At 39.7% G+C, this 27,718-nt stretch overlaps 1 protein-coding gene across 1 annotated transcript; it reads left to right on the top strand.

Moving 5' to 3' along the window:
• Positions 1-27,718, top strand: OMA1 (OMA1 zinc metallopeptidase). Its single transcript, XM_054038320.1, has 9 exons — positions 1-90; positions 1,846-2,386; positions 3,315-3,543; positions 4,869-5,042; positions 5,147-5,254; positions 7,556-7,684; positions 13,094-13,168; positions 18,604-18,753; positions 27,030-27,718. The coding sequence occupies exons 2-9, from the start codon at positions 1,866-1,868 to the stop codon at positions 27,252-27,254; spliced, it is 1,611 nt and encodes a 536-aa protein (XP_053894295.1). The 5' UTR covers positions 1-90; positions 1,846-1,865; the 3' UTR covers positions 27,255-27,718.

The following is a 27,718-nucleotide window of genomic DNA, read 5'->3' on the forward strand; positions in this document are numbered from 1 at the left end:
CGTTGTAGTGGCGCCTTCCCAGCCGGAGGCGGAGCCAGGGGGGTGTGGGGCGGGGCCTCCACGAAGGCCCCAGCTCCACTTCCCGAGGCGGTGAGTACGGGGCGCTCAGTCGGGCCCGAGCGAGCCGCCCCCTCAGCGGGGAGCGGGGCCGGATCTCCACCCTCCGGCCTGTGCCCGCCGCTCCGGCCCGTCCAGACCGTGACGTGTCAGCGGGGCTGGGCCTTGGCGGCTCCCGCGGAGCAGGGGAGGCCCCCGAGCCTGTGTCTGCGCCGGGCTGGCCCAGGCCGGGCTCCAGGCTGCGTCACGGGCGGATAACGTGTCTCTGTCAGCGTTTTATTTGGGCGGTTACATTTTCCTGGCGCGCGGGGGTGGGGTGTGAGGCGAGAATTATGGCATGGGAGTGGCAGTTGGGATTCAAAAAAGGGAGCGCTCTGAAACACAAACTGTCCCCGGAGCTTGTCACACGTACAAAGTAAAGAGCCTTCAATCAAACGCTCCTAAGTTCTCAAGCAGCAGTTTCCTTACGTTGCTTCTCTGTAAATGTGGTTTTGTGTGTGTGTGTGTGTGTGTGTGTTTTTTATCGATGGAAATATGTTTTTGGCTGGTTCATGTGTGTCAGGTGAAATCAACATTTACTGATGAAAAATCAAATCCTCCCAAGCCTAGTACTATGTTACTCAGGTGTAGGGTGACCAGACAGCAAGTGTGAAAAATCGGGATGGGGTGGGGGCTAATAGGTGCCTATGTAAGAAAAAGCTCCAAAAGTCCGGACTGTTCCTATAAAATTGGGACATCTGGTCACCCTAGAGTCAGGTGGCCATGTCAAAGTATCTATTTATAAGGGAATCTCCCAAGGATTCCTAAAATGCCTACTGCCCTAGTGTCTAGGTGCTACACTGCTTTAATATGAACAAGGAAGCTTAATGGGACAGGCTCCTCTCTTGTGCAAAATAAACTTCCTTTATAATGTTGCAGATTGAGGTTTTCAGTAGTTTTGAAGTCTTTGCTCATTCTTGCACTTTGACTGCACAGCCGCAGAAAACTTCCTTTTTAAGGTCCACATCAAATGGAGCTGTAGTAATGAACCGTGTTAATTAGGATAGCTTGCAGAAGGGTAACGTACAGAGGAAGTGATAGTTGCCTCCTTGACTGAAGTGTAAAAAGTTAGTAGTCTATGAAGTATATTGGATCTTTTGCTGTCTTTTTGAATGAACAGTGAAGAGCCCTGGCTTCTCTACCAGATCTGATAACACCCAGATTATTGATATACAAATAGCTTAATTGTTCAGTAAGGTTTTTCCTTGTGGAGAGGTGGTTTAGTGGCAATTAACATCTTTGAGGGAGGTTCTGTATCTGGCAGTTGATATTGCATCAACTTTGTTTTGTGCACGAAAGTACATGCACCTAAAAAGCATGATAGGTGCATTTTATAAATTCAAAATTAGATGATAAAAGTATTCCTCCTCCTGACAGTAATGGATACAGATATTTAAAATAAAGAGCAAAATCCACAGAACCATATTGTTACCAGCTTTTTACACCTTCTGAATAAAGGACACCAACAAGCAGCTATCCTTTGAAACAATCATTTTAATGTCTTGTCTTTAAGAAAAAGAGACCATGAGGAAACTCTTTCCTACACTTTCAGTTGCAAAGTTTAATATCTTTTTGTGCAGTTTAAAACAGTGTTATAATAAGTACATAATAGAAGACGGTTGTAATTCTGAGACTGTTGGCAAACAAGAAGTAGGATATTTCTGTTCAGCTAAAGTGAATTCATAACTCAGGAATTGCTTTACTTATTATATTGTTAAGATCTCTACAATAATGCCTCTTTTGTTTCAGGGTGAATAAACAAAGGAGAAATGAATGCCATTTGCAGCTTAAAGATAGCTGGTAGGAACTGCATTTTATTTCGCTTAACTTCTTTGGCCAGCCAGACAAAGTGCAATAAGCTTTATAAGTCTTCAGTTGAAGCTTTGAATGGACATCACCAGATTCAAATAAATCGGATAGTGGATAAATGCCAGCGACTAAATACAAGCAGCAACACCAGCTATTATTTTATGATTGGAAGCTCTAACTTCTACAGAAAATTTATTAATAAAAGCCAAAGATGTTTTTTGAATGCCAAGAATATAAAAGTGTGCACAAACATACACAGTAGCCGTAGAAGTCCTTGTTTCCTGGCCTCTCAGCCGTTAGTGGAAGAGTTTGCATTATTCCGAAGTCTTGCTCCAGTGCAGTCCCCAGATCGCATTCCTGCTTGGGATGTTCAGATAATCAGGCTTTTTCACACATCATCATCATTTCAGGCTGCTCCAGTGCCTCTATTGTGGATTATTCTTAAACCGGCTCAGAAGTTATTTGCTATCATTCTTGGAAGGTAAAATGCTGTTTTATTTTCTCTTACAGAGTAAGACCCTATCCTTCAAAGACTTATGTATGTGTGTAATGTTACGCACAGTGAGTAATCTCATTAATGTTAATGGGACTACTCAGTGTGTATAAAATTGAACATTTGTTGTGTAAAGCTTTGCAGGATTTGGGGTTAGGTTTGGAATTTTTTTTTGTTTTTATTATTTTATCACAAGCTTCAAACCGCAACAGGGTCCATATACCAATCAGACTAAAATGGTTATAAACTGGGAGGACCTCTCTCCTGTGATTTTGTTTTAGAAAATGCACCTGTTTCAGACTGTTACAATCAATCACTATTGATTGTGAGAGTAGCTACTGTTGCTGACACAAGTCTGACATGTTGACTTCAGGCTGGAGGTAAAGTGGGGGTGCTCAAATTCCCTGGCTGCAGCCTAAGCTGAATTTACAAATGTACCACCTGGTTTAAGTTGGATTCTGATTGTGCAGCTCCTGCACAGAAATAGAAATTCATTTTCTCCTGTATGCGTAATAAGATTCAATATGTGCATCCTTTTGTATGTACTTATTTTTGATCAGCCCTTGCTGATTGTGTCTTGCAAATCCATTCAAGGAGTACCAGGGTGAAAAATCCTTCATTCAGATGTTCTCAAAAAAAAAAATAAAAAATCCCAACATGCTATTTTTAACCAGATCAAAAAGATAAAGGTTGGAATGGTTCCTATTTAAAAAGGAAGCATCTACCTTATGAGACATTCATGTTCCTTGAAGAAAATATTGTGCTGAACTGGCAGAATACATACTACTTAATGATTCTCTTGACTCTTTCATCCAAGGATATCCTAGCACTTTACAAATGTTAATGTATACAGTCCCTCCTCACTTGTGTGAGGCACTATACCCACTTCACAATGTACAACGTTTGTGTCTTGCAGGAGCATCAGAAAATGGTGGAGGGCACTGCCTCCTAACAAGCGGGAACTTTTTAAAGAAAGTGCGAGAAAAAACAAATGGAAGATAGTTGTGGGTCTGTGTAGCTTGGCGGTTTTATTTATTATATTTTATTTTACTCACTTGGAGGAAACACCAATCACTGGGCGTGCTCGACTGTTGGTATTCGGGAAGGAACATTTTAGGATATTGTCACAGATGGAGTATGATATGGTGAGTTGTCCGAAAGAAAACAAGCCCTCCTCATCTCTCTCACACAAAAATCATGTTTCTGCTTATTGATGTGTGTCACAACCCTGGTCGGGCTCCCCCTTCTGGCCACTCACTAGCCTTCTGTTTGGGTAGTGACATATTGGGCCCATCTGCTCTTAAACTTCCCTTTGGGTAGGATCTAGCACTGTCTCTTTCTTTAGCTACACTGGCACATTTCCTGGGCACAGACTTGGTCTGTTACCTCTTCATGGAAGTGGGACCTCATTGGTTGGCTGCCCTAAGCCCCCAGGTCAGTGCAGAGCCCCCAAGACACCCTCTAGTTTAAACACACCCTTTCCCAAAGCTTCAGCCTTGTGGGCGCTTTGATTTATAGTTTACTTTTCCAGGATCACATGATAGTTAAAACATATCAAACAGTCTTTACAACGATTTCTAACATAGCACACGAGAGAAAAATCTAAGTAATAATAAAATAAAATGCCTATGTGCTGTTCCCTGCCTAAGTTTCCTCACCACTCTTGAGCCTTTTGGGCTCTAGTACTAGTACTCTAGGGCAGGGGTTCTCAACCTTCTTCTTTCTGAGGCGCCCCCCCCCCCAACATACTATAAAAACTCCATGTCACAACAACTCTTTTTCTGCATATAACAGCCAGGGCTGGCATTAGGGGGTAGCAAGCTGGGCAATTGCCCATGGCCCCATGCCCCAGGGGACTCCGAAGCTATATTGATCAGGCTTCGGCCCCAGATAGCAGGGCTCAGGGCCCTGGGCTTCAGCCCCATGCAGTGGGGCTTCGGCTTTCTGCCCTGGGCCCTAGCGAGTCTAATATTGGCCAGCTTGGTGGCGCCCTGAAACCTGTTTGCGGTCCCCCAGGGAGCCCCGGACCCCTGGTTGAGAACCGCTGCTCTAGGACATCCTACTCTTGCCTACAGCTTCTCTGAATTGTCCGTGAGGCAGTGTCCGTGTCCTGCAGCCAGCTTCCTTCTGCTCTCTCTCCACATTGGCCAATGATTTTTGTACTAATATAGCCTAATTAATATCCAATCACTTGGTGTAAATTATTTTGCAGCATATATAAATGTTCAATTTTATTACATCCAGTACAAAACAATTAGCATAGAGTTGTGAAAAACTGAGCTCTACTGCTTTCCTTGGATGATTGAGTTGGTGTATATAAGAGAAAAGAGCATATGAGAACTGGATTGTAAATATATTGTCTGGAACAAAACTTTTACTGTGGTACGCTGATATGGCATATAAGTGTAACAGCTAGCCTCCAGACTGCATTATTTATTCTGTATAGACATCAACAAATTGTCTCTTTCAGTGGATGGAACAGTTTAAAAATCAGATGTTATCCGAGACAGACCCTCGCTATCAGGTAGTGAAAAAAGTTATTGGTCATTTATCTGAAAGCAACCAGGACATCCTGCAGATCTCAGAGTTCAAGTGGGCTATCCATGTGGTGGAAGAACCAGGCATAAATGCTTTTGTACTTCCAGTAAGTAAAATCCAAAAGCAAAAGTAAGCAATATTGAAGAATGCAACTTGTTTACACAATTCCTATGCTATCTTATGATATGTGTTTTTTCTTTTTGTTCACAGAATGGCCAAGTATTTGTTTTCACTGGTTTGCTAAATGTGGTGTCAGATATTCACCAGCTCTATTTCATTTTGGGACATGAAATAGCTCATGCTGTATTGGGACATGCAGTAAGTACCCTTTTAAAAAAAAAAAAAAAGTTAATATATAAACCAAAGTCTCAGGCTGCTTCCTCAAACTGAATAAAGAATTTGGTTTAAAGGGTGACTGTCCTGATCCAGCACATATTGCTGTGCCGTTTTAATCAATGTTGGAGCTATACCTGCTAGAGACTGTTGGCAGGATCAGTCCCTAAGAGAGGCTTCCATTCCATTACAAAATAGCAGTTAGGATTTGACCCTGAGAGATGGAGGCTTTGGGAGTTGTAGGTGCTCAGCACTTGACAAAATTGGGCCCTTAGTCCTTCTAAACATGTTGAATCCATAGATGTATTTAAAATGTCTTCTCAATTACACGGTACTTGCAGTTCAGTAGCAAAGCCCTTAAAATTCCTTAGTTTTTAGGGTTGTTGGATACGTCTTCACAGGGCCTAAAGTCTGACTCTGTTTGCAGATAACTGAGTGTACTTGCAAATGTGAGCATGCACCATCTTGCGCATATCCCAAGCCTTAATGTGTTCATGGATGAATGGTAGTTCATCACTAGTTTTCATGCACAAACCGGGTATAATAGTCTTTCAGCTTTGAGAAAACAGGTTGGGAATAAAATCTTGGCCCAAGTTGTTCTAGATAAAGATATGTTTTCTGTTTAGACAAGCAGCAGTGTGGATAAATCAGGTCATTATAAGATGTAGCTGCATCTGTGCCCCAAATTATTGCTTTCTTTAAATGCAACCTCTGCAGCTCTTATATCTGTACTTTCCCATCCAGTCTAAAAACCCATTAACTTTCAACATAAAACTCCCCATAATTTTTCAAGGTTATTCTAGAGCTAGGTAAATAGCTCTCAAAAGCATTTGCAAACAAACCAGCTGATTTGTTTCACTGGCACCTGCAAACATTTTGGTGAACAAGAAGATTCATGCCAGAAGTGCTTGTGGTTATTTGAACAGTTAAAAATATTCATGGCTAATTTTATGTAGGAAAAAAGGGAACTTCTCCTGTTGTTATAAAGCCTCAGTCATCCAATCAGGACCTGAGATACCATGTGACTTAGGTAACCAGTTTCCTGGAGTGAATAACCAATAGTCAGTGGTTCACAGAGCGACCATGTGCTAAACCTCGCACAAACTGTTCACTAAGCAAAGAAAAATAATTGTGACCCACACAACAGATTTGCATATGATTACATACAAAAAAGGGCTTAATTCACCTGAAAAATAGTCATGCCTAGTAGTTTTACAAGTTATAAATCATTTAGTGGAAAGTTGCTACACAACTGTGATTGGTGCATTTGGGGAACAAATGTTACAAGGGTTAGCAGTATTCCCTTGCGGCTATTACTTGGGAGGGAGAAGTTATGCTGAATTATCCCTTTTTGATAGTGTTGCACCTATGAAAAGGAGAACAGAGAAATGAGGGCTGCAGTTTTTGAGAGAGAGAAACAGCTCTAACTATTGGAATAGCTTTACATTGTAACAGAATTGAATTAAAGATTAAAATTGGCAAGATTGATGGAATTTGGGAGGAAGATGGTCTTAGCGGTTAGGGCACTAGCCTGCTTCTTGGAAGATCTGAATTCAAGTCCCTTCTCTGCTACAGATTCTTTGTGTGAACTTAAGCAAGTCACTTAGTCGCTCTTTGTCTCAGTCCTCATTTGTAAAACAGAGATATTACTTCCCTACTTCACAGAGGTATTGTGTGGATAAATGTTAGATTGAGAAATGCTCATATTACAATGATCAGGGCCTGTAAGCTGGTGGACCACTCACTGGCCAGTATGTCAAGTAAAGCTCCCAACAGCAGAAGAATTTCAGTCCATTTTTTCAGGGATGTGTTTGTTGTCAAAGTAGTCCAACACAAATCAAAACAGAAAAGCCAAGTCTGCCTGCCTGGCTCCTTCTAAAGCCTTTTCCACATAAGGATCCTGTCTCTGCCCACACACTTTCTATCTTCAGCGAGGCTGGTCTGGAGAGCCTGTGTCTCAGTCTTTTTCCCTGTTACTGGGTCTCCTGCAGTGCTCCTATGTGCTCTGAGCAAGTCTCTCCCTCTGTGTTGCTTGTTGGTCTTTTATTTGAGGACCAGGTTGTCTGCAGGCTATCACCTGATACCTGACCTAAAACCCCTCACCTAGGAGACAGAGAATTATTCGCAGTTGGGGCTAAGTCCACTTTTCTTAAAGAGTTATCCCACTCTGTGATGGCATTTTCTATCTTAGGTACGTATATAATTATCTGTGTCAAATTCAGAAATAATGCATGCAAGCAAGATCCAAGGGTAAATGATTGAAAACTTCGCTGTTTTTGTTTTCAGGCAGAGAAAGCCAGTCTGGTACATTTCTTGGATTTCCTGTCGCTTATCTTGCTCACTATGATTTGGGCAGTCTGTCCTCGAGATAGTTTGGCAATTGTAGGCCAGTTGATCCAGAGTAAGTTGCAGGAGGTAAGGCAGAGGCTGTGGCATTGTTGTACTTGCTTCATTTATTTAACACTGGTTCAGTATGAAACACACTGTGACACTTTTGCTATAAATGCAGCTGAATATACTTTCTACTATTATTCAGGTAAGTTGTCATTTCTTAGTCATTTGGAAAACATTCCATTTGTAGTACTGTAGGATCACTGTGCCACCCAACTCTGTGTGTAAGAGGGGAGAGCAAAGAGTTATAATTGTATAATAAGTATTTGGGTTTTTTGAGAGAGCCGTATTTTTATAAATAATTTCTAGTATTTCTACTTCATCTGATGCTGTATTGCAGGGGTCGGCAACCTTTTAGAAGTGGTGTGCCGAGTCTTCATTTATTCACTCTAATTTAAGGTTTCGCATGCCAGTAATACATTTTAGCGTTTTAGAAGGTCTCTTTCTATAAGTCTATAATATATAACTAAACTATGTGTTGTATGTAGAGTAAATAGGACTTTTAAAATGTTTAAGAAGCTTCATTTAAAGTTAAATTAAAATGCAGAGCCCCCCGGACTGATGGCCAGGATCTGGACATTGTGAGTGCCTCTGAAAATCAGCTCGTGTGCCGCCTTCAGCACGCGTGCCATAGGTTGCCTATCCCTGCTGTACTGTGACTTGACCCTTGTCATGTAATATTTCAAATATTTAGTAAATAATTTACTATTTTTAGCTTCGGAAGAGCCCAATTCCAAATTGTGTAGCAGAGGGTCAGCCTACAGAACTAATCTACAGCATATTAGCACTTGTGAATTAGAACCTCTGGGATGTTCAATATCCCATTTAATCTTTGTTTGCCTTTTCAAAACAATTGATGTTTGAGATACTATTTTTCTGCATTTGACAGAAAGTTTGTCAGAATTATGTGGAATGAATGTGTTTATGGATATTTATTATTGGTGGGAAACAGGCTTCTAATTTAACAAAATTCAGAATCTAAGTCCCATTTTAAAGCCATTAGCACACTACAAATAACCCAGTGAAATGTATGTAGTCCCTCCAAGATAAATATCAATAAAATAAAACTTGGAGTTTGTGTAGTGCCACATTCCTCCTGATAAATAATTTGTGTGCTTCTGCCCAGTTATTCAACTACTTCTTATGCAAAATTCCCCCAAAAACGCTTTACATATGTCCTAACATTTTTATCAGCCTTGGAATAAAGACTCTTATATTGCCGGTGATTCTTTTCCTGTTACCTAATGGTTCTTCAAAACATAAAAACAAATATAACCAGTCTGTGCTATGATATCTACCTATCAGTCTGGGAGCTATAGACTTTGAACATAAATTATTATAACAGAGACTGGATGTTTGCTGGCTTTTAAGCTGCTTCTACACTGAATGCCAGCAAATGATCTAAAGACCAAAGTTTGAGAAATGTTGAGTTATTGTGACTGAGCTCTGACAAAAGCCCATTGTTTGGTCTCTGAGACCCAGCTCCCTGTCAACCTCTTAAACTCACTTCTTATTCAAGACTTTTCTCACGTTTTGTGGTAACTGCAACTGGTATCGTGACATGACCTTGTGGGATTGAATTGTGCCTTTGACCAAGAATGTAAATTAGGTTTATTTAATTTTTTATGCTTGCACTGCAAAACTGTTCTTATCCCTTACCACTGAAGTACCTCTTACTCTAGCAATAACACCAAATAATTTCAAATTCTGACTCTTGGCTTAAGTAAAATAAAATTTATTCAACATGGAATATGGAGAGAGACAACTGAGATAAAAGCAAATTGCAAAACTTTATTCCACAGTCTAAGGCTACTTCAAAATTAGTTGAGTAGGGAGAGAGGCTTTTGTTAAAGGGAAGTTTTATTAAAAGCACAATCTTTATCCTGGTTTCACCTATGTCCTTGCAAAATCCTCCTGCTCCCGCTCAGTGTCTAGCTGTCATACTTACCAGAGCAGTTTTTTCCCCTCACCCACCCTCAAGTGTGCATCTCTCTGCTTTTCTCTGTCTACCGCCTTATGTTATTCTAGATAATAGCAACCTGGCCTGCCCTTGTTGTCCATGGCAATATTCCCTTCCCCCGCCCCCCTCTCCTCCTTGTGTGAGTTATTTTAGCCACCTTGCCTGAACAGTTTAAGCTGCATTATGAGTTCTTCCTCTTGCGTACCTCCCCAGGAACACCAGCTCCTCCTTACTGTAAATATTGTATTCTCATAGCGCCTAGGAGCCCAGCTTATGGACCAGGACCCCATTCTGCTAGTTGTACAAACCGAAGAAAAGAACATCTCTACCACAAAGCTTACAGTCTAAGTACCTATCACTGTAAACAAGTTCCACTCATTCTTCCAGGTTATTTTGTTCCCTCTGTCTTCTGTATACAGCAAATGAGCACAGATTTTGTTTGATTTTATACCAGAAGTTTTTCTAATTGACTTTAATTTAAGGAATTGCTCACAAAAGAGCAGAAAATTTTACAGTAATCTGGGCTTTACCCCACGTGACTACATTAGCATGCACAAATAGAACACTTCTTTTTCTCTCTTCCCTCCGCTCTCTGCTCTCTAACCCACTACACATCGTTTGTATTTCCTGAGCTAACTGAGGTGTTGAGATTTTTAAGGTGTATGGGACTTTTTCTTCTTTAACACACACAACCGTTGTCAGTGTCTGTAAATCCATATCAGTCACTCTGTCTAATTTCTTTCAGGTAGTTTTGAAGGAAGAGTTGGTAGATCTTCTTTCATTCCAACATGTCCATAAGTTTAAAAAAAAAAAAAAATCCAAAATCATTTGTCAGTGGCAGATGAATACCCACCGCCTATTAAATGCCTTGAGGCCCATCCACCTAGCTTCTTCATGTGGCTACTGCCGAGGCTTATTAGGCAGAAGCAGAAAAGAAAGTATCTCTTTCTTAACAAGCTTGCTTATTCTATTTTTCTATCCCTGTGCCCTCAATCCTTCCTCTTAAGTATAGATAGCAAGTATATAGAACTTTCACCAGTTTTGCAGGGCTGGTATTTAAGAAAGCATCTCCTGTAAATTAAGCAAACTTTGATATAATCATTGGAACACAATAAATATGGAATACCCTGTTGCCATTTTTAGGAATTCTTCAGAATACAACCATAATTGGAAAGGCAGTACTGGGATGTATTTTAGGTCTAATGGGGACACGATCTTGCTTGGTGACAACAGATCCAGAAACATTCTGGGGATAATAGAGTTTTAGTGCAGATCCTTGTAGTGTTATATTGCCCCCTGCCTTGCAGCTCCTTTGTTCTATACAGCAGCCATTAGAAAAACAAGCATCCAGAATTCATTAAAATTTCTGCACGTGATTAAGATAATTTTCAGTCCTCCCACCCCTGTTTGGGTAAAGAATAATCAGATTACCTATCTCTCAAACTTTTATATCTTTTTTTTTTGAGCTGCGAGATAACCTCCTTGATACCTAGAAGTCCCAGACTAAAAATTGCAGTAAAATCACCAAAACAAAGAATAACAAGTGACCATGATGAATAGATGGAAAAACTGCCTATTTGTAGAGCTTACTCAAGTCAGTGCTGCAAGTGATCATCTTATCCATCCGTCAGACACAAAATAGAAACGGGGTGTCATGGTGCACACAGGTGATCCATCTAGCTTATTATCCTCCCTCTTTTTTATTAATGGTGATTCAGAAAGATATGAAAGACCACACCTAGAAGAATCTCCTGTTCTCTTAATGATTATGTGCACTTCTCTGGACCTGGGGAAACTGTTCAATGAAATGGAAGTAAATGTTCCCTATACATATTTGTCTCAAGTTTTCTGTGTTATATGTCATTGCAATATCTAGACTTGGTAAGAGAGGATTCAGCTTTGGGATTGAACTGTTCTCTCCCTCCTTCTAAAACATGGAATTTGCTTTGATTTACTCTGAAAGGATCAGCTTGGGTTGCCTTGTATTATGTTTCCCAGAAGCCTTCACCCAAACAAGTCAATATATGTATCTAACCCTTATCCTATTATTGTAAAGCTTTTTGGGGGTAAGGTGGGGTAGGAGACATACAGACATTCTAAAAATAATCCAAAAATGCCTGTCAGTTTACATCTCTGGAAAGATGCAGGAAAATGTAGTTACTTTGCTCAGTTTAGCTAGAGTTGCTGAATAAAACAGGATTATCCATGCTGCTTCAATGAAAGAACTAGTGACTAGGTTTACTCCTTGTGTACAAGTTGCTAGGCCCACTTTCTTGATGCTATTCTATTGTAGCAGTTACTGTTCTAGAATACTTCTTTTCTGATCCCAAATGTTTTCCAGCTCTTACTCAACAAGTGAAGGAGCTGAAAGAACCCTGCAATAAACTTGTAATGCTCCCTCTCTAGTTGGAATTGCCCAATTGATACTCAGCCCAGAGAGTGATGTCATAATGCTTATAGAACAGGAGCAAAGTTCACTCAGAACAGCAACCTGCTTCAACAAGGCATGTAAATCTTTACTGTAACCTGTTTTACTAGCACATGACTACATGAATCTTCAGAAGATGCATATTCTAGAAGATTGGCGGTTGTATAACTGGATCTTTGCCTGGCAAACCAGTGTCTTTGTGCAATGTCATTTACATCACTAGGGTTAATAGAGTGGGAGCAGGCCAGATTAATATCTATATCTCTTGGATTTCTCAAGGAGCATTCACTCCTTGTGTTGGGAGTGTAATCATGAAGGGGCAGTGATCTCTTATGGTTTATGGTTGTGTCGGACACTGTGGACTGTCTTGTTTACCATACCATATGTACTTACCCTCAGGTATGTCATATGAGGTTTAAAGACACAGACAATTTAAAAATCCCATTTCTCCCTGAAATTTTTACCTACTACAGTTATAAGCAAAACTTAAAATGACATTAACTCAAATATATGATGAAAGTTTGTCTCCTGCTTATGCATAATCAGTTTGTTTCCTCTGTTTGTGTGGATCTTCCACACAGTCATAGGGGAGATAAAACACTTCTTTAAACAGATGTAATCGTAAATCCACAAAATTGATGGGGTGGTTGGGGGCGCATAACATGCTTAGCTAGTACCTGAACTGCCTTTACTTCTCTTTCTAAAGTTGACTAGCTAAATTGATGGTGTCCCTTAAACTGCTTTTAAAATGCTCTGAGATCAGCTGGTGAAAGGTGCTTTAGAAGTGCATTTACTCCTTTTGCTTGAGAAACATATATATGTAAATTTCCCAGCTGAATACATGGATTGAGTTCTGATAGAAAGAAAATACTATGCTAGATAAGGATTAAAACTGCTTACGTGTCATATATAGGTAATTAATTTAATGATGACCACCATCCAGCTTTTATTATGAGCAGGTTAGAAAAAATACAAAATGTTAATGACTTCATAAATTGTTGAAAACAAGAATTATGATCAAGGCTTTGACATGTTTCTCTTCCAGTTTATATTTGATAGGCCATATAACAGGACATTGGAGGCTGAAGCTGACAAAGTTGGACTTCAGTTTGCTGCAAAGGTAACTAAAATTGGTTCTTACTAGCCAAATAGTTCTTCCGTTTAATTTATTATTGGAATAAGTTATTTACAAATGACAATTCATGGACAGGTAAACTTTAATTTTGCAATCCAGGAATCCCCCAAATTTTAGTCAAATAGGTGTTTAATGACATTAAGGAAAAACATAATAGTTTACTGGTCAACTGGGAAACAAAAGGACATTTTCGCTAAAAGTATTATAACAGTGGAGTTCATAAAGCTGTGTGTCACTGACTTATTCTTAAACAAGTGAAAGCCAAGAAGTTCCCTATCATAGGTAATATACATGGAAATATATCTGGCAATGTAGATTACAAACTCCATCCTTTGGCTTTTGATATATTTCACTTAACTTCTGTCTTACAAAAGTTATTGAAAATTGTTTTACTAATCTGTAGTGCACTTGAGTTTCAGTATATCATTATCAGAGTAGACACTATAAATAAGCAAGAGTGGTTTTAAATTTTTCTCTATGGTGATTGATTATATTCACTAGAGATATGATAGCTAGTAATTATGGTGTATATAATGCATTGTAACTTATAATTCAGATCAGTTTTTTATTTAGTTTCAAGATTTAAAATAAGCATAGGCATGTTGTTTCAATGGTGCCAGTTTATTTATAAATCAGTTTTAATATATCAGCTGCTTCATATGTACAAGAGATGGGTTTCATACTTTTATGTGGAATTTAAATGATGTGGCTCCTTTTTAACATGAGGCTTTAATGCTCCTTGTAAAGTACTCATAGTTTATTTCATAATCTCTCTACCAATTCACCCATTTATCCTTAGAGGGATTTAGTTAATAAATTAAACAAATTAAGCAAGACCTTTCAGCTTTACCTATCCAATTACAGTGTTTTCGGAGCTAAGTTGGATAACTATGTGAACAGCACCATCTAGTGCTAATACATCATAGTAAGAGAATTCTGCTTTTTGTAGTTTGACCTTTTTGAATCTTCTATCGTTCTGAGTTTATTTCCTGTAGTTGAAATTACATTTTTATTGTGGTTTTAATAGATTGTAGGTGAGGACATAGGTCTCGGTAATATATTTAGGAACAATGAAATTGATATCTAGCTCTTTGGGGCAAAGACCCCATTGCTTTGAAGCATGTAAAGGGCATACCAGAAATGAACACCAGATAATGACACACACCCTCTTTATCCTTCTGCTGCAGTAGGGACATCTCCTTTTAACACTAACTTTAGAAGACTTAGTACACGCATACATACACACACTTCTAATATCACACATGTGCTTATGGTTTCTAGAAAATAATTCCTTAATAAATAGCTTGTTACCTTGCACTTAGGCTCTTTCGTCTGCGTTCTGACCACTAATCCATCTCTAACAAAAATATTAACATTCCAAATCTTCGAGCCGTTTACTGCAAACTTTTATTTCTGACATCTTTGAAAGGAAGATGCTATGGTAAGTGCCTTACAAACACTGACACACAGAGGTTAAAGCAACTTTCCCAAAATAGTACAGCAAGTGGTTTGAGCATTAGCCTGCTAAACCCAGGGTTGTGAGTTCAATCCTTGAGGGGGCCCTTTAGGGATCTGGGGCAAAAATCTGTCTGGGGATTGGTTCTGCTTTGAGCAGAGGGTTGGACTAGATGATCTCCTGAGATCCCTTCCAACCCTGATATTCTATGATTCTCTATAAAGTATGTGGCTGTCATGACTAGAATCCAATCCTAATTCCTACTTTTGTTTTTGAACCACTAAGATATGCTTTTTTGTACACTAGCACCTAATAATGAAGACAGAGTCTTATGTACTTCACTCATGAGAATTTTCTATGGCTTGGGTGCCAGTTGCATTTAGTCCCCATTATAGTCCTCATCGTGATCCATTTTCCTCTGAACTTTACCTACAAGTAAGTTTTCTGAGGCTAGTGTTAAAATGAAATGTCCCTATCGCAGCAGCAGGATTAAGAGTGTGTGTCATTATTTGTGTTTGTATGCATAAACACATACATACACACACTTCTAATATCACACATGTGATTATGGTTTCCAGAGAATAATTCCTTAATTAAATAGCTAGTTACCTTGTACCTCGACTCTCACCTGTGTTCTGACCACTAATACATCTTGAACAAAAATATTAATATTCCAAATCTTTGAGCAGTTTATTGCAAACTTTTATTTAAAAAAACGTACAAAAAACAAAGATACATAGCTGTTCCTTTTTTCACATGAATGTATAGCAGGAAGATGCAAGTATATAGACTTTGGTCTTATATAAGTGGTCAATAATATATAATATTTGGTCAATATTTCAGACACTCCATATGCATATGGGGAGATGAGGTTCCTAATTTTCTAGCTGTATATATCATTAGTTTTACTCCTGGCAGGTTACAAGAGATCATATGTTCACAGAATTTCAGCATAGTGACTTACTGAAAAAACATAGATAATTTTTAGATAATATACAGAAATATACGAATACAGCGATCTTTACATTTAGACACTTGGAAATATTTATAGTATGGAGAGCCCCCCTGCAAGGTTCCAGTGACAGGTGACAGACTCCTGAGGGGGCCCTCCTCAGGGTTCCAGCGACGGGCAACAGTCTTGCATGGGTGGAGAGGGGATGCTTCTAGGGCAAGCGGCTGGGGGTGTCCCATTTTCTCTTTGGGAAATATGGTCACCCTGCACCTCTCAGCCACCATGGGTGGAGCCCCAAATTTGCTACATGCCGTGCAAACAAATAGGAAGAAATGGTCCCTGTTCCAAAGACCTTACAGTCTAAAAGACAAAAAAGGATGGGAGGAAGGAAGTCGTGCAGGGTTACACTCACACTCTCTGGAAAAAACAAATACTCTTGTAAAATGAGTTTTGAGTGACTTTTACAACTAACTCATGGCTTCCACGCTCACGAGAAATTTGGTCATCCCAAATTCATGCTAACAATACCCCTGTACTGAATCCCACACAGTATCACATACTGTACTAGGAGGGTCTGCTGGCTGAACAGTCATGTTTGTTTACTTTCCTATCACTAATAATATAAACAGGCTTCATGACCTTAGCATTCTATCCTCACTTAATAAACCTTGTCTGTCTCACTCTCCCCCGGTACTCTGCCTTCATAGCTTATATTTTGACTAGAGCACTTTTTTTGGCATTATCTTTATGCTGCACAATGGATGGTGGTGGTCCTCTAAAAGCTGTTCAGTGCTCAGTGTTTCCCTGAGAACAGCATAGGAACGGGGGTGGGGGGGGGGGAAGCAGGAATAGCTGAAACGAACCCCTTGCCATTTGCCAGCCAGCATCTCAACAACACCTTCGCAAGCACCACCCACCCAAAAAAACTCCCCTGCTATTGTCCTTCACAAGACATATTCTTGCCATGACCTCAATCCACTGTCCTTTGGCTGCTTTGAAGGTCCTGGGTGGAGAAAGTGAGAAGCCCCTGAAGTAAATAAGATTGCCAAAGTACTTAGAGTATTACTATAGGAAACACCTTAAATACTGAATTTTACTACAAATATTTAGCTAGCTAAGACAGTTGTCACTTTTTTGTTTGACGACCATTGCTCCATACAACATATTCAGATATGATTTTTCTAATACCTATCTATATTTACACTCCAGAACACTTTAACAAACTGATAGTATAGTATGGGTATGTATGCCCCAAATTAGCTAGGCGTTAAGACCTATGACTGCACATAAACTTAAGATTTTTCATCAGGCTTTTTATGATGATTGGAGTTCCTAGGCATTGTGTTATCAAAATATAAATAATTTCCTTGCTGCAACTTTTTGTGGAGTGTGTTTTTTTGGTAATTCTGTTTCCATCCCTTCTGTATTGCAACTGTTACCACAGTTCCTTCATGATCGTCATACTGCTGTGTAAAGTATTCCCAAGGTCAGGTGCTTAAACCAGATGGCATTCCTTTCACTAACATAATTGTTATCCACCTTATACATGTGCACACATGCTGCCTGTTTCATTTACAGTGTTGTTTCACTTCTTTTACTTCTGTTTCTCATAAAGTAATTACAAAAACAAAAACATTATTCCCAAGTTTACAGGAAAAATAATCCCTTCATTTTCCAAAGTACATGGCATTCATCTTTCTCTAAAGCATGAAAATTTACTCTGCTGCCACTTGTGCTGTTTGCTGTATTTCAGAGTATATGACAAATTATGCCGCTGATGCAGCAATAGCTTTGCTTATTGAGGCATTTTAAATTTGCCCAATCATAATGCGAGGTAAACTTCCTTATCCTAGAATATCAGGGTTGGAAGGGACCTCAGGAGGTCATCTAGTCCAACCCCCTGCTCAAAGCAGGGCCAATCCCCAGACAGATGTTTGCCCCAGATCCCTAAGTGGCCCCCTCAAGGATTGAACTCACAACCCTGGGTTACATGTGGAAACTTAAGCATTCTTACAAAGTCAATGAATTACACAGGTATGAATGAAGTGCTGGGCCCAGTGTGTCCTTGAAGTGCACCAATCTTCAGTCCCGAGAGACTGATCTCATATTTTCTGTAACTGTGTGGTTATTTTTTGTTTTTGTTTTGTAGTTAACATCAGGGTTGAATCTGGCTCACTGAGCATGACCTGACATTCCCACCTGTCCATTTTCTGGCTCTAGTGAAGTAGTTTAAGAGAAAAAATTAAAGTTTCAGTATTTGTTCTAGTCCATGTACCATAGAATCTTGAATACTGCGTGCAGTTCTTGTCACCCCATCTCAAAAAAGCTATACTATAATAGAATTGGAAAAGGTGCAGAGAAGGACAACAAAAATGATTAGGTGTATGAAATAACTTCTATAGGAGGAGAGATTAAAAAGACTGGGACTGTTCAGCCTGGAAAAGAGATGACAGAGGTCAATAAAATCTTGACTGGTGTGGGGGAAGTGTTATTTACTCATTCACGTAACGCAAGAATCAGGGGTCACCCAATGAAGTTAATAGGCAGCAGGTTTAAAACAAAAGGAAGTACTTCTTCACACAATACACAGTCAACCTTTGGAACTCATTGCCAGGGAATGGTATGAAGGCCAAAACTATAACAGGATTCAAAAAAAGAACTAGATAATTTCATGGAGGATAGCTCCATCAATGGCTATTAGCCAAGATGTGTAGGGATGCAGCCCTATGCTCTGAGTGTTCCTAGCCTCTGTTTGCTGAAAGCTGGGAGTGGACGAGAGGGGATGGATCACTTGATGATTGCCTGTTCTGTTTGTTCCCTCTGAAGCATCTGGTATTGGCCACTGTTGGAAGACAGGATACTGAGCTAGATGGACCACTTGTGTGACCCAAGTATAGCCATTCTTATGTTTATGCTCATGTGAGGGATGCAGTCAAAGGAGCTTTGGAGAATTCTAATTTAAAATGTGTTTCTGAGAATTATAGTACCGTGATATTTCCTTTTTACTTTTAGGCTTGTGTGGATGTAAGAGCAAGCAGTGTGTTTTGGCAGCAGATGGAATTAGTAGAGACCATTCAAGGGCAGCGTAAATTACCAGAATGGCTCTCCACACACCCTTCTCATGAAAACAGAGCTGAACACTTGGACCGGCTTATACCAGAGGTGAGTAGAGAGAACTGTGGGGTTTTTTTTGTTTTGTTTTTTCCCCCTCTGCAAAAAGTTGTTAGAACCATACTTTAGTCTTGATTTATGAGCTAATTTTATAGCATCACATTTATCTTGCCCTTTTTCCTTGCAAAAACATTCCATTATAAAATACTAACCTACTCAGGACTTCCATTAGGTGAAGAAAAATTAAAACAGCATAGGTAAAGTGTAATTACTCTGTAGGCTTCTCAGCTGTCTTTAGATGAAATGTACTTTGTGATTAAGATTTAAGATTTTTGTTTTGTTAATGGCTTTCCCTTTAATAAGTACAGGCTTGTTAAAGTAACTTAGGTCTTCTGTGACATCTTGTACCTGTGCTGGAAACCAGAGGTCAGGTTGGGACATTAAGGCTTTGTCTGCACTACAGACCTTACAGTTGGCAGAGTGTCTCTTGCCAACATAGTGCTGTTCACACTGGCACTTTTGTTGGTGAAACTTTGTCACCCCGACTGATAAAAGTTTTACTGACAAAAGTGCTAACGTCTGAGTTGTCTTGTTTCCTCTTCCTTTAGCTACAAGTCCTAGGACCTAGGTTATCACACACAGTAAGCCATGCTTTCCCATTTTCTCTCACTGAAGTGGGCATGAACAGCTTTGCCTAAGAGTGATGTCCGATCCCCAGTAAAAGGTTTCTTAATATTCATAGTAATCATGAGCTTCTGTAGATTTTTGCAGCTTGCTTTTGTTTTCAGTTCTCTTTAGCTGTTCCATCACATTAGAGAGCCAGTTCTACCCCACTCTAAGGAAATGGAGCTAATTCTCACAATTGCCCATCCATCTGGAGTCTGCTTTTTGTTCTTTCTTTCAAATGTCCTCTAATAGGAATGCCAAGTAGGTAACTGCTTGCGGATCCTCTTAATTTGCTCAATTACCCAGCCACTGGTGGCTGAACCAGAAAGCCCCCATTACCCAGGTGTTAGCATTGTATTTGAAAACTGTTCTGTTCTGAGTAATCTAGGCTTGCGTTCCATTATCAGACAGGGTCCCCTTTCTCCAGAAATGTAATATAGATAATTACATAGGCCATTTTTTAAAGATAAGTAAAGACTTTCTGTCTGCTGTTACCCTTCGCAGCAGCAAATCTATTCTAGTCACAACTCCTCTTTATCCAACAAAATGAGCTGCTTTTTGAAACTTACTACTTCATCCCAAAACAAGTGGTTGCTGCATATTTTGTACAACTAGCCAACTATCACTTGCAATCTTTTCCTGCTGCCAAGCTCTGACTGTTGGAGATTTGTTAGCATGGGGATCATAAAAATACTCCATTTCCATAGAACTTTCAGAAAGAGAAGACTTTCATTCAATTGGAGAAAGTGCAATTAGTGTGCTAAATGATGGCATAAGCCAAAATAGTGGTTGCGGGTGGTAGATTGAAGAATAGCTAGACCGCTTCTTTTCAAAATAACCTACCCAAGAAATGCCCTGCTTCACCAAAATAACTCTGTGGTCTTTATTTAAATTGTGAGCAGATTTTAATAGGAATGTTTTATAAAATCAGCCATGGTGAGAGGAAGTGGAAAATGAAGTTGTGTACAGTGTTCTTGGAGCCCTCGTTATAGATAGATCAGTACCAAAGGAATAGAGACCATGATTTTTTTTTTTTTTTAATCCAAGTACCAGCTGGCTTGCAGGGCAGTATTGAATTATTGTTTGGTCTGGTGCAGGACATAAAATCTTAGAGCAAAAAAAGTTTTCTTATGCCCTTGGAGAGTGTTGGCATTTATTTTGTTATCACTGCTTGATCTCTTGTTGTTTACTGGGTGGAGTAACCCTTCCTTCTTTCCCCAGCCTCTGAAAAATGCAGCCATCAGTCAGGTTGGGTGGCGGAGGTCTTGAAGTCATCTCCTCCAATCATATTTGAGGAAGAGGAGCAGAATTTGCATTCCACCTCAAACACACTTGGAGTGGGGTGGGGAAGCAGGAGTAAGGGCTTTGTGCCCTCAAGAGGAGTTCAGTGGATAAGTGGAGCTGATGCGCAACAGCTAGAAAGAATTATAGGCAGCGGTAATAATTGGTTCTGTTTGACGTGGTGCCCTTCTCTCCCCAATCTAGAGAACTGTGTGAGGAGCTAGAACTAAAATGGGAATGTTGCTTTCAGTGCTAGTCTATTAAAGCCAGGTTTTATTTACCAGTAACAGCTTCTTCTTGCAGCATTGCCGCACTACAGGTATCCATATGATATGCTCAGTATTGTTCATACACCAAGCAATGGGGGAAAGCAAGTGTGTGAGTAAATCTCTTGGAAGGTTTATTTGTTATGGTAACATGAGGCTAAAGAGAAAATATACCATCCGTTATACTGGCAGTAGACAAAATTCAAAATGGGGATGGTGAACTCTATATTTGTATCCATTTTTGATAGTCATTCAACTGAAGTGACCCTGCCAGTCGTTCCCTACTACTCAACCATTCAGATCAGATTTTTTTTTCCAGACAACCAAATGGCAGTGAAAGAAAACAGTTAATTTTAAAGGACACTTCAATAATGTTACTGTGTTTCTTAGCGTACTTTCTGAGCAAGACCACAATAAATTGGTCTGCATTCTCATCGCACCATAGGAAAGGTTTTTCTTCAGATGATGACATTGCACTTTACAATGATGTGACCCAAATCTATCTCAGGGAATGAAATGTCTATAGTACTAGAAATCTGGAATTGATCATTCTTAGTCTAGAATTGCTTGCTGTATCTTTTAAGGCCAAAAAACCCTACATTGTTTGCTATTAACTTGAATGATTTTGTTACTTTCTAAGATAGTAAGACAACTATTAGTGCAAACCAGCTGCATACAGACTGACAAAAGGAGCCATTAAATATGGGTGTTTTTTAATCTGTAAATAATTCTAAGTATATAAAACCAACTTTACCATGAAATTATCTGTTTATGCTCAGGATACTTACAGTACATAGCCTAATGATTACCATAAATTATTATAGTAACTAGAATGTTTATATGGAAAATTGGAGAACAGATACATGCATCATCCTTTTGAAATTTAATAGTCTAACCATTTGAAAATACTTTCACATGATGACACAGTACAGCATTTTGAATATGTACATTATAACTTGCCCTTGAGCGAGATGGATCTGGGTGTTATAGCTGCTTATATTATTATGAGGATAGTTGAGAGAAATAGAGAACTAGTACCGTAACCCAACATGAAAATTGCATCTGAAATGTAGACCTCCAAATAAAAATATTCCAAACTATAACAGGTATTTTATTTATGATTAACTTTACATTTCCAACTAATACAATTGGAATCTTGATTCAGCAACACAAACTTCAGTGTTCTATGTTTTGGTGACCAATTTGTCTAATATCCATTATATTTGTCCTCCTTTTGAGCTGCCATACTGCCCACAGTCCTTGGATATAGAACAGTCGCTTTGAGGGATATATAATTCTGTGCAAGTGTGCTCTCTCTCTCTCTCTCCCCTCCCACCGCCCAATCTTCTTTCTCAATCTTGTGAGGTTAGTAAAATCAGAATTGGAATGCATAAGTGACTCATACTTATGAAATTTTAATTATTTGGGGTTCTCAACTATAGCAAACAGATTATTTGAACATAAAGGTAAACCTGAGGTACAAGAAAATATGTTCAAGCCCTGTGTATATACTATACAAGCACTATTCATTTTCCAGAATTTCATTTTGTCTGTGACATAAGTAAAGGCAGATATTTTACTGGCTAGTATAATTGAATTGGCCTCTAAATTTTATGAGGTTAACAAGCTTGTCGGTAACATTTTCTAAACTAGAGAGAGAGGGAGAGAGAGAGAGAATACTTCGGCCTGACACATGCGGATATCTACTTCACGCCCAGAACAAATAGGCTGTTACAAGAGTGCTATTTTAGGAGAAATATTAGAAAAAAGGTTCTTTTCTTTCACCCGCCTCCCCTGGAATGTCATCGTATCCAATTGCTGGTGAAAACCTTTCAATCTATGATGAAAATGCTAAAGCAACTTGGACACATCTTTTCCTGCAGTTTTCCTTATAAAGGTGGTTGTGACAGTCATGGAGCTGCTATGTAATAACCTAAGTATACAGATATGTAGCATAGTTATTGAGAGAGGCTGTATTACCCTGGGGTATATGCTTAGAATGCTTTTATTCCAGGAGGACTGCTGCCAAGAAGAGAGTGACCCCAGAAAAGGACACTCCCTGCTCTCCACGCACATTTGAAAAACAATCCGGTTTTGTGGCTCTTACATTCTGCCTCCAATAAGTTTTGCCACAGCTGTGAAATAGGGGGTATGTCTTCACAGTCCACAGAAGTGAGGGTCCCAGCTCAGTCAACAGACTCTGCCTAGCGGGGCTCATGCTAGTGCTCTAAAAATAGCTGGCAGCACTTGGAAGTTGCAGCTTGGGCTGAAGCCACGTTCCCCCTTCAGAGGCCAAGCTTCAGCCCAAGCTGCAACTTCCAAGTGCTCTCTGCACAGCTATTTGAGCACTAGGGACAGCCTGGCTAGCTAGAAACTGTTGAGCCAGGCTGGGAGGCTCGCTTACAGAGGTTATATAAACATAACCTAACAGATCAAAGGGCTGTAATCAGTTAAAATGTGATCTGGTCTTGAGGAAAAGGAACAGGTAGGGGGTGATCAAAAGGACTAAACAGCTCTTAAAGAACTCTCTCCCTGAGGCGGAGGGAGAGAATGGTTTAAGCTGAGGGAATGAACTAACCCTAGAGGTCTTGGTGATCTGTAAGAGAATTATGCCTACCAGGATTCCCATGTGGAAGATGGTTACATACCTAGTCAGCTAGATAAGTGTACAGTCTGTTTGATTGTTTTAAGAACTGGTTTTCTCTTAAATGCATTTGTTCTAATAAATAATACTTTGCATTAAAAGGACTGTCAGATGACTGTGTACCACAATCATTGTCAGTACGTTAGTCAGGCCTTCTGAGGCAATCACGGTTGATGGGGGGAGGGGGGGGGACTCCAATCCAAGGGCAGATCCTAAAGTGGGAGAATGGTGTGATTCCATCCCAAGCGAGGTGATGGCCAGAGACCCGGGGGGGGGGGGAGGGGGGTCGGGGGGGGGGGGGGGTCGGGTGTGCATTCAGAGAGGCCAGGCATGGGGGTGTTGGGTGCAGTAAGCCCAGGAATGTGACAGTGGCGAAGTATGTATATATATTACTGAGGGATAAAATCCATCCTCTTTCCCAGGACCTGCATACAGCCGTCTGTGCCACAATAAGTTTTGGTGTATGTGAGTGAGAGGAGTGGGTGAGGTACTAAGCAACGGCAGAGGCAGGCCTCCACCCCATTGCTGTTTGTAGGTGGCTACGGCTATATTGTAGAAGACCTCTGCTCCGCCTTTGCCATTTACAAGCCAAAGTCTGAAATCTTGTGATAGAAATATTACTTGGTGACCGCTCTCTGTGTCAATACACACACAGGGTAATCTTCACCATTAACAGCTTCTCTTCTGCAGTGCAGTGCAGAGCTTTTGTCTTAATGGGAGTCTGAAAAAGACAGTAGTAATGTGCCTGCAAACCCGAACCTAATCCAAGTACTCCACTAAAGATTTAACTTGCCTTGGTTCTGGCTGGATTCGTTAGTATAACAGGTCTGGTTATTCAAGGCAAGTAGAAATATAAAGATTTAAGTTGTATCTTGAAAAGGGCAACGTAATCCTCTTTTAAAGTAATTTAGCAATTTTAAATCTCTGGTTTTCTTGACTATGTAATGCTTATCTTCCTTCCTTGGGTTCACTTATCTAAACTATTAACTTGGTAAGTTGTATGCATTTAATTAGGAATGTCTATGCACTAGCCTTACAACTAAATTAGCTGGATTGGATGGTGGAAGTGGAATTTCATGAGCAACCTCAAATTACTGGAATTGAAGTTATGATAGTGATATTGAAGGTAGGCATTGGGATGCTGTATCTTCCAGAAAGAGTACGTTGTGGGCTTCTTGAACAAGTCAGGAAATGGCATCTTAATGGTTCTGCTGCATTGAGTACATTATTTACACTTAAAAAAAAATAATAGCAGGAGCCACCCTGAGCTTAGGAAAGAGCACCCACTAAATAGAACTGAATCCTGTGGGCCAAGGACAAATATTCACCTGCAAAATCATTGCAAAAATCACTCACTGATTAGAATGTGGATGCAGCTCTGTCTTTAACAGGAAGACCTATGCTAAACATAGCCTTTCAGCTGTCATAACAGTAGACTTCAGTGTTTTATGGACTATGAATTGGTGTGTTTTAATCAGGCACCTCCAGCTTCTTTGTGTAATAAGAAAGCAGAGGCCTCTGCAGGGTAAGAATATTACCCCAGAGCTATTGCATGTAACTATTGATGTTGTGAACTCCAACAGTTTAGATAAGTGAACCCAAGGAAGGAAGATAAGCATTACATAGTCAAGAAAACCAGAGATTTAAAACTGCTAAATTAATTTAAAGGAGGATTATGTTGCCCTTTTAAGGATACAACTTAAATCTTTATATTTCTACTTGCCTTGAATAATGCTGCTTGACATTAATGCAGTCTTGCAGCAGCTTATGTTCTGCAAGCGAACAAGAGAAAACTCTTAGTCTGTCATTATAAATATCTGTTTTGAAATTGATTGGTCACTGAAGCAGAGTTGGGTTGATATGTATGATAAAATTTGGGGACTATTTGGATGATTAGCTTGCAAGACAACAAATGTTGAACTTATATTTGTATTTAATAAAAAGAAGTTATAACTGAGAGGAATCTATGCAGTCCCAAGCCCAAAGTTGCGTTTGTGATGATTCAAATGCTACATTTCAACCAGAAACTATCACATAGCACAGATGAGAAACATTTGTCGTGTCCCTGGAACTTGCCTTTTTCTAAAGGCCAGTTGGAGCTATTAAATTCCATTTGTTTCCAAGTCAGTTCCAGAGATATCCGTTTATTACACTAAAAGGATTTTCTTTAGAAAACCGTGGTTTCAGAACCTCGTTGTAAAAGAAGCTATTAGGCTGGACTTTTCTTTCCTTTTAAAAAATGAAGAAGTGATCTGTACTACTGGAAGGATCTGAATGAACTTCAAATTGAGGCAAATCCTTCCCTCCCTGTAGGTATATAAGGAATCTAAGTCAGCCCTTGCTCACTGTTAGCAGCAGGACAGCATACCTACTGAACTAGGTAGGTGAGGGAGGAGGGCAAGCTGCTGTGTCCACATACATACACTTCTCATTGCAAAAGTGAATGTGGCTATTCTAGTCTGTAGCATACCTAAGCCAAGGGTGAATTATTCCGTTTTTTTTATTTACTTTTTTTAAAGGATCTGCAGTGTGAACTCTACTATGTGGTCACCCTCTTCTCTCACTCTGGGTCTAAGCCACTGTTTTCTGTAGTTTCCCCATAACACCACTCCCAATGGCTAAGGCAGCATTTAGCTGTAATTTATCAGGGGGTAGCCGTGTTAGTCTGTATCCACAAAAACAACAAGGAGTCCGGTGGCACCTTAAAGACTAACAGATATATTTGGGCATAAGTTTTTGTGGGTCCATGCATCTGAAGAAGTGAGATTTTTTACTCACGAAAGCTTATACCCAAATAAATCTTAGTCTTTAAGGTGCCACCAGACTCCTTGTTGATTTAATTTAGCTGTAAGTAACTCAAGGAAACTCTGACAAGAACTCCTCTGAAACATGAGGTTAGGAAGAGAATCAGGACGAATGGAATAAAACATACAGGGAATGAACTTTCTGACGCAAGGATTAAAAATGCATCTGGATGGTCATTTGCCCATAAAGTGTGTGTTCTTCTTTCTTTCAGTAAGGCTAAGAAGCATTTAACAGCAGATATGAAAGTGGCCATGATAATGATCAGTACTAAATATTAGAATATATTAAGACTTTACATTGTTTCGTTAAATTACAAGAGTTTTGTGGATTTCCAATGCTGTATACTATTAACACCACGGTACCATACCTCTTAAAGTAGCCACTCTTCATGGAGCTGGCTGAGAAAACATTCTCCTTAAAAACAGTATCTTTTACCATATTAATGGCTCTTCTGACCCCAGGAGGTCTTGGTTTCCCTCAATAAATTGTCAGATAATATGTATATAGACCTAATATTGAAGTCACCAACATATAACTAACAAATACAATTCATACTAGAAAGCTAAGAGACTGACTGTCATGCACTAAACTGCATGCTCCTAAATTGTTTTTACCTACAACGTTGTTTTAGTAAGTTGATTTGATTTTTCTGCTTGTTTTCATAGGCACTTAAAATAAGAGAGAGCTGCAATTGCCCCTCTCTTCCTGGACCAGACCCTCGCCTCATTTTCAAACTTAGCATGCAGCATCTTCTGGAAACATCGAAGGATAAAGAAGGCCAGAATGCTACTGAGCATGATCTTGCGAAGCCAAAAGTAGACTTTCCTTCTGTTCAAAAGGAGGAAAAGATTCCGATAACTCTTGCAGTTAAAAAGGAACCAACGAGCTGAACGGAAAAACATTCCCCTGAAAAACTTTACAAACAGTTCACTGAACAGATTTTTTTTTTCCCTGCAAGCCTTTTGATCCTTTTGGAACGATAAGATGGACAGACAGCTACAAATCATGTTTGTACCTCCATGGTGCCAAAAATCTATTGAGGGGAAACTTGTTTCTCTGTATTACAACTTGGATCAAGCCACCAGTATTCTGTGTTCTCGAACTTCTGGTGATCTCCCACTCAGTGCAATGAGGAACTCTCCCCACATACAGCGAGCAGTGTATTGGAGTTGAGACTTTTATTCAAGAAGGGATGCCAAATGTAAATCACTTCAGTTGGAGGGCAAAAATCTCTGTACAATCCATTCACACCAATAGAAAAGAAGCAATAAAATGGCCAGTGGGCTGTACATACATCCACCCAATTGGATGGTTTTCTGCTGGGATTTTTCTTATTAAATCTCTTTTAAAGGCA

Source organism: Malaclemys terrapin, chromosome 8 (genome assembly GCF_027887155.1).
Source record: "Malaclemys terrapin pileata isolate rMalTer1 chromosome 8, rMalTer1.hap1, whole genome shotgun sequence".
Taxonomy (NCBI): domain Eukaryota; kingdom Metazoa; phylum Chordata; order Testudines; family Emydidae; genus Malaclemys; species Malaclemys terrapin.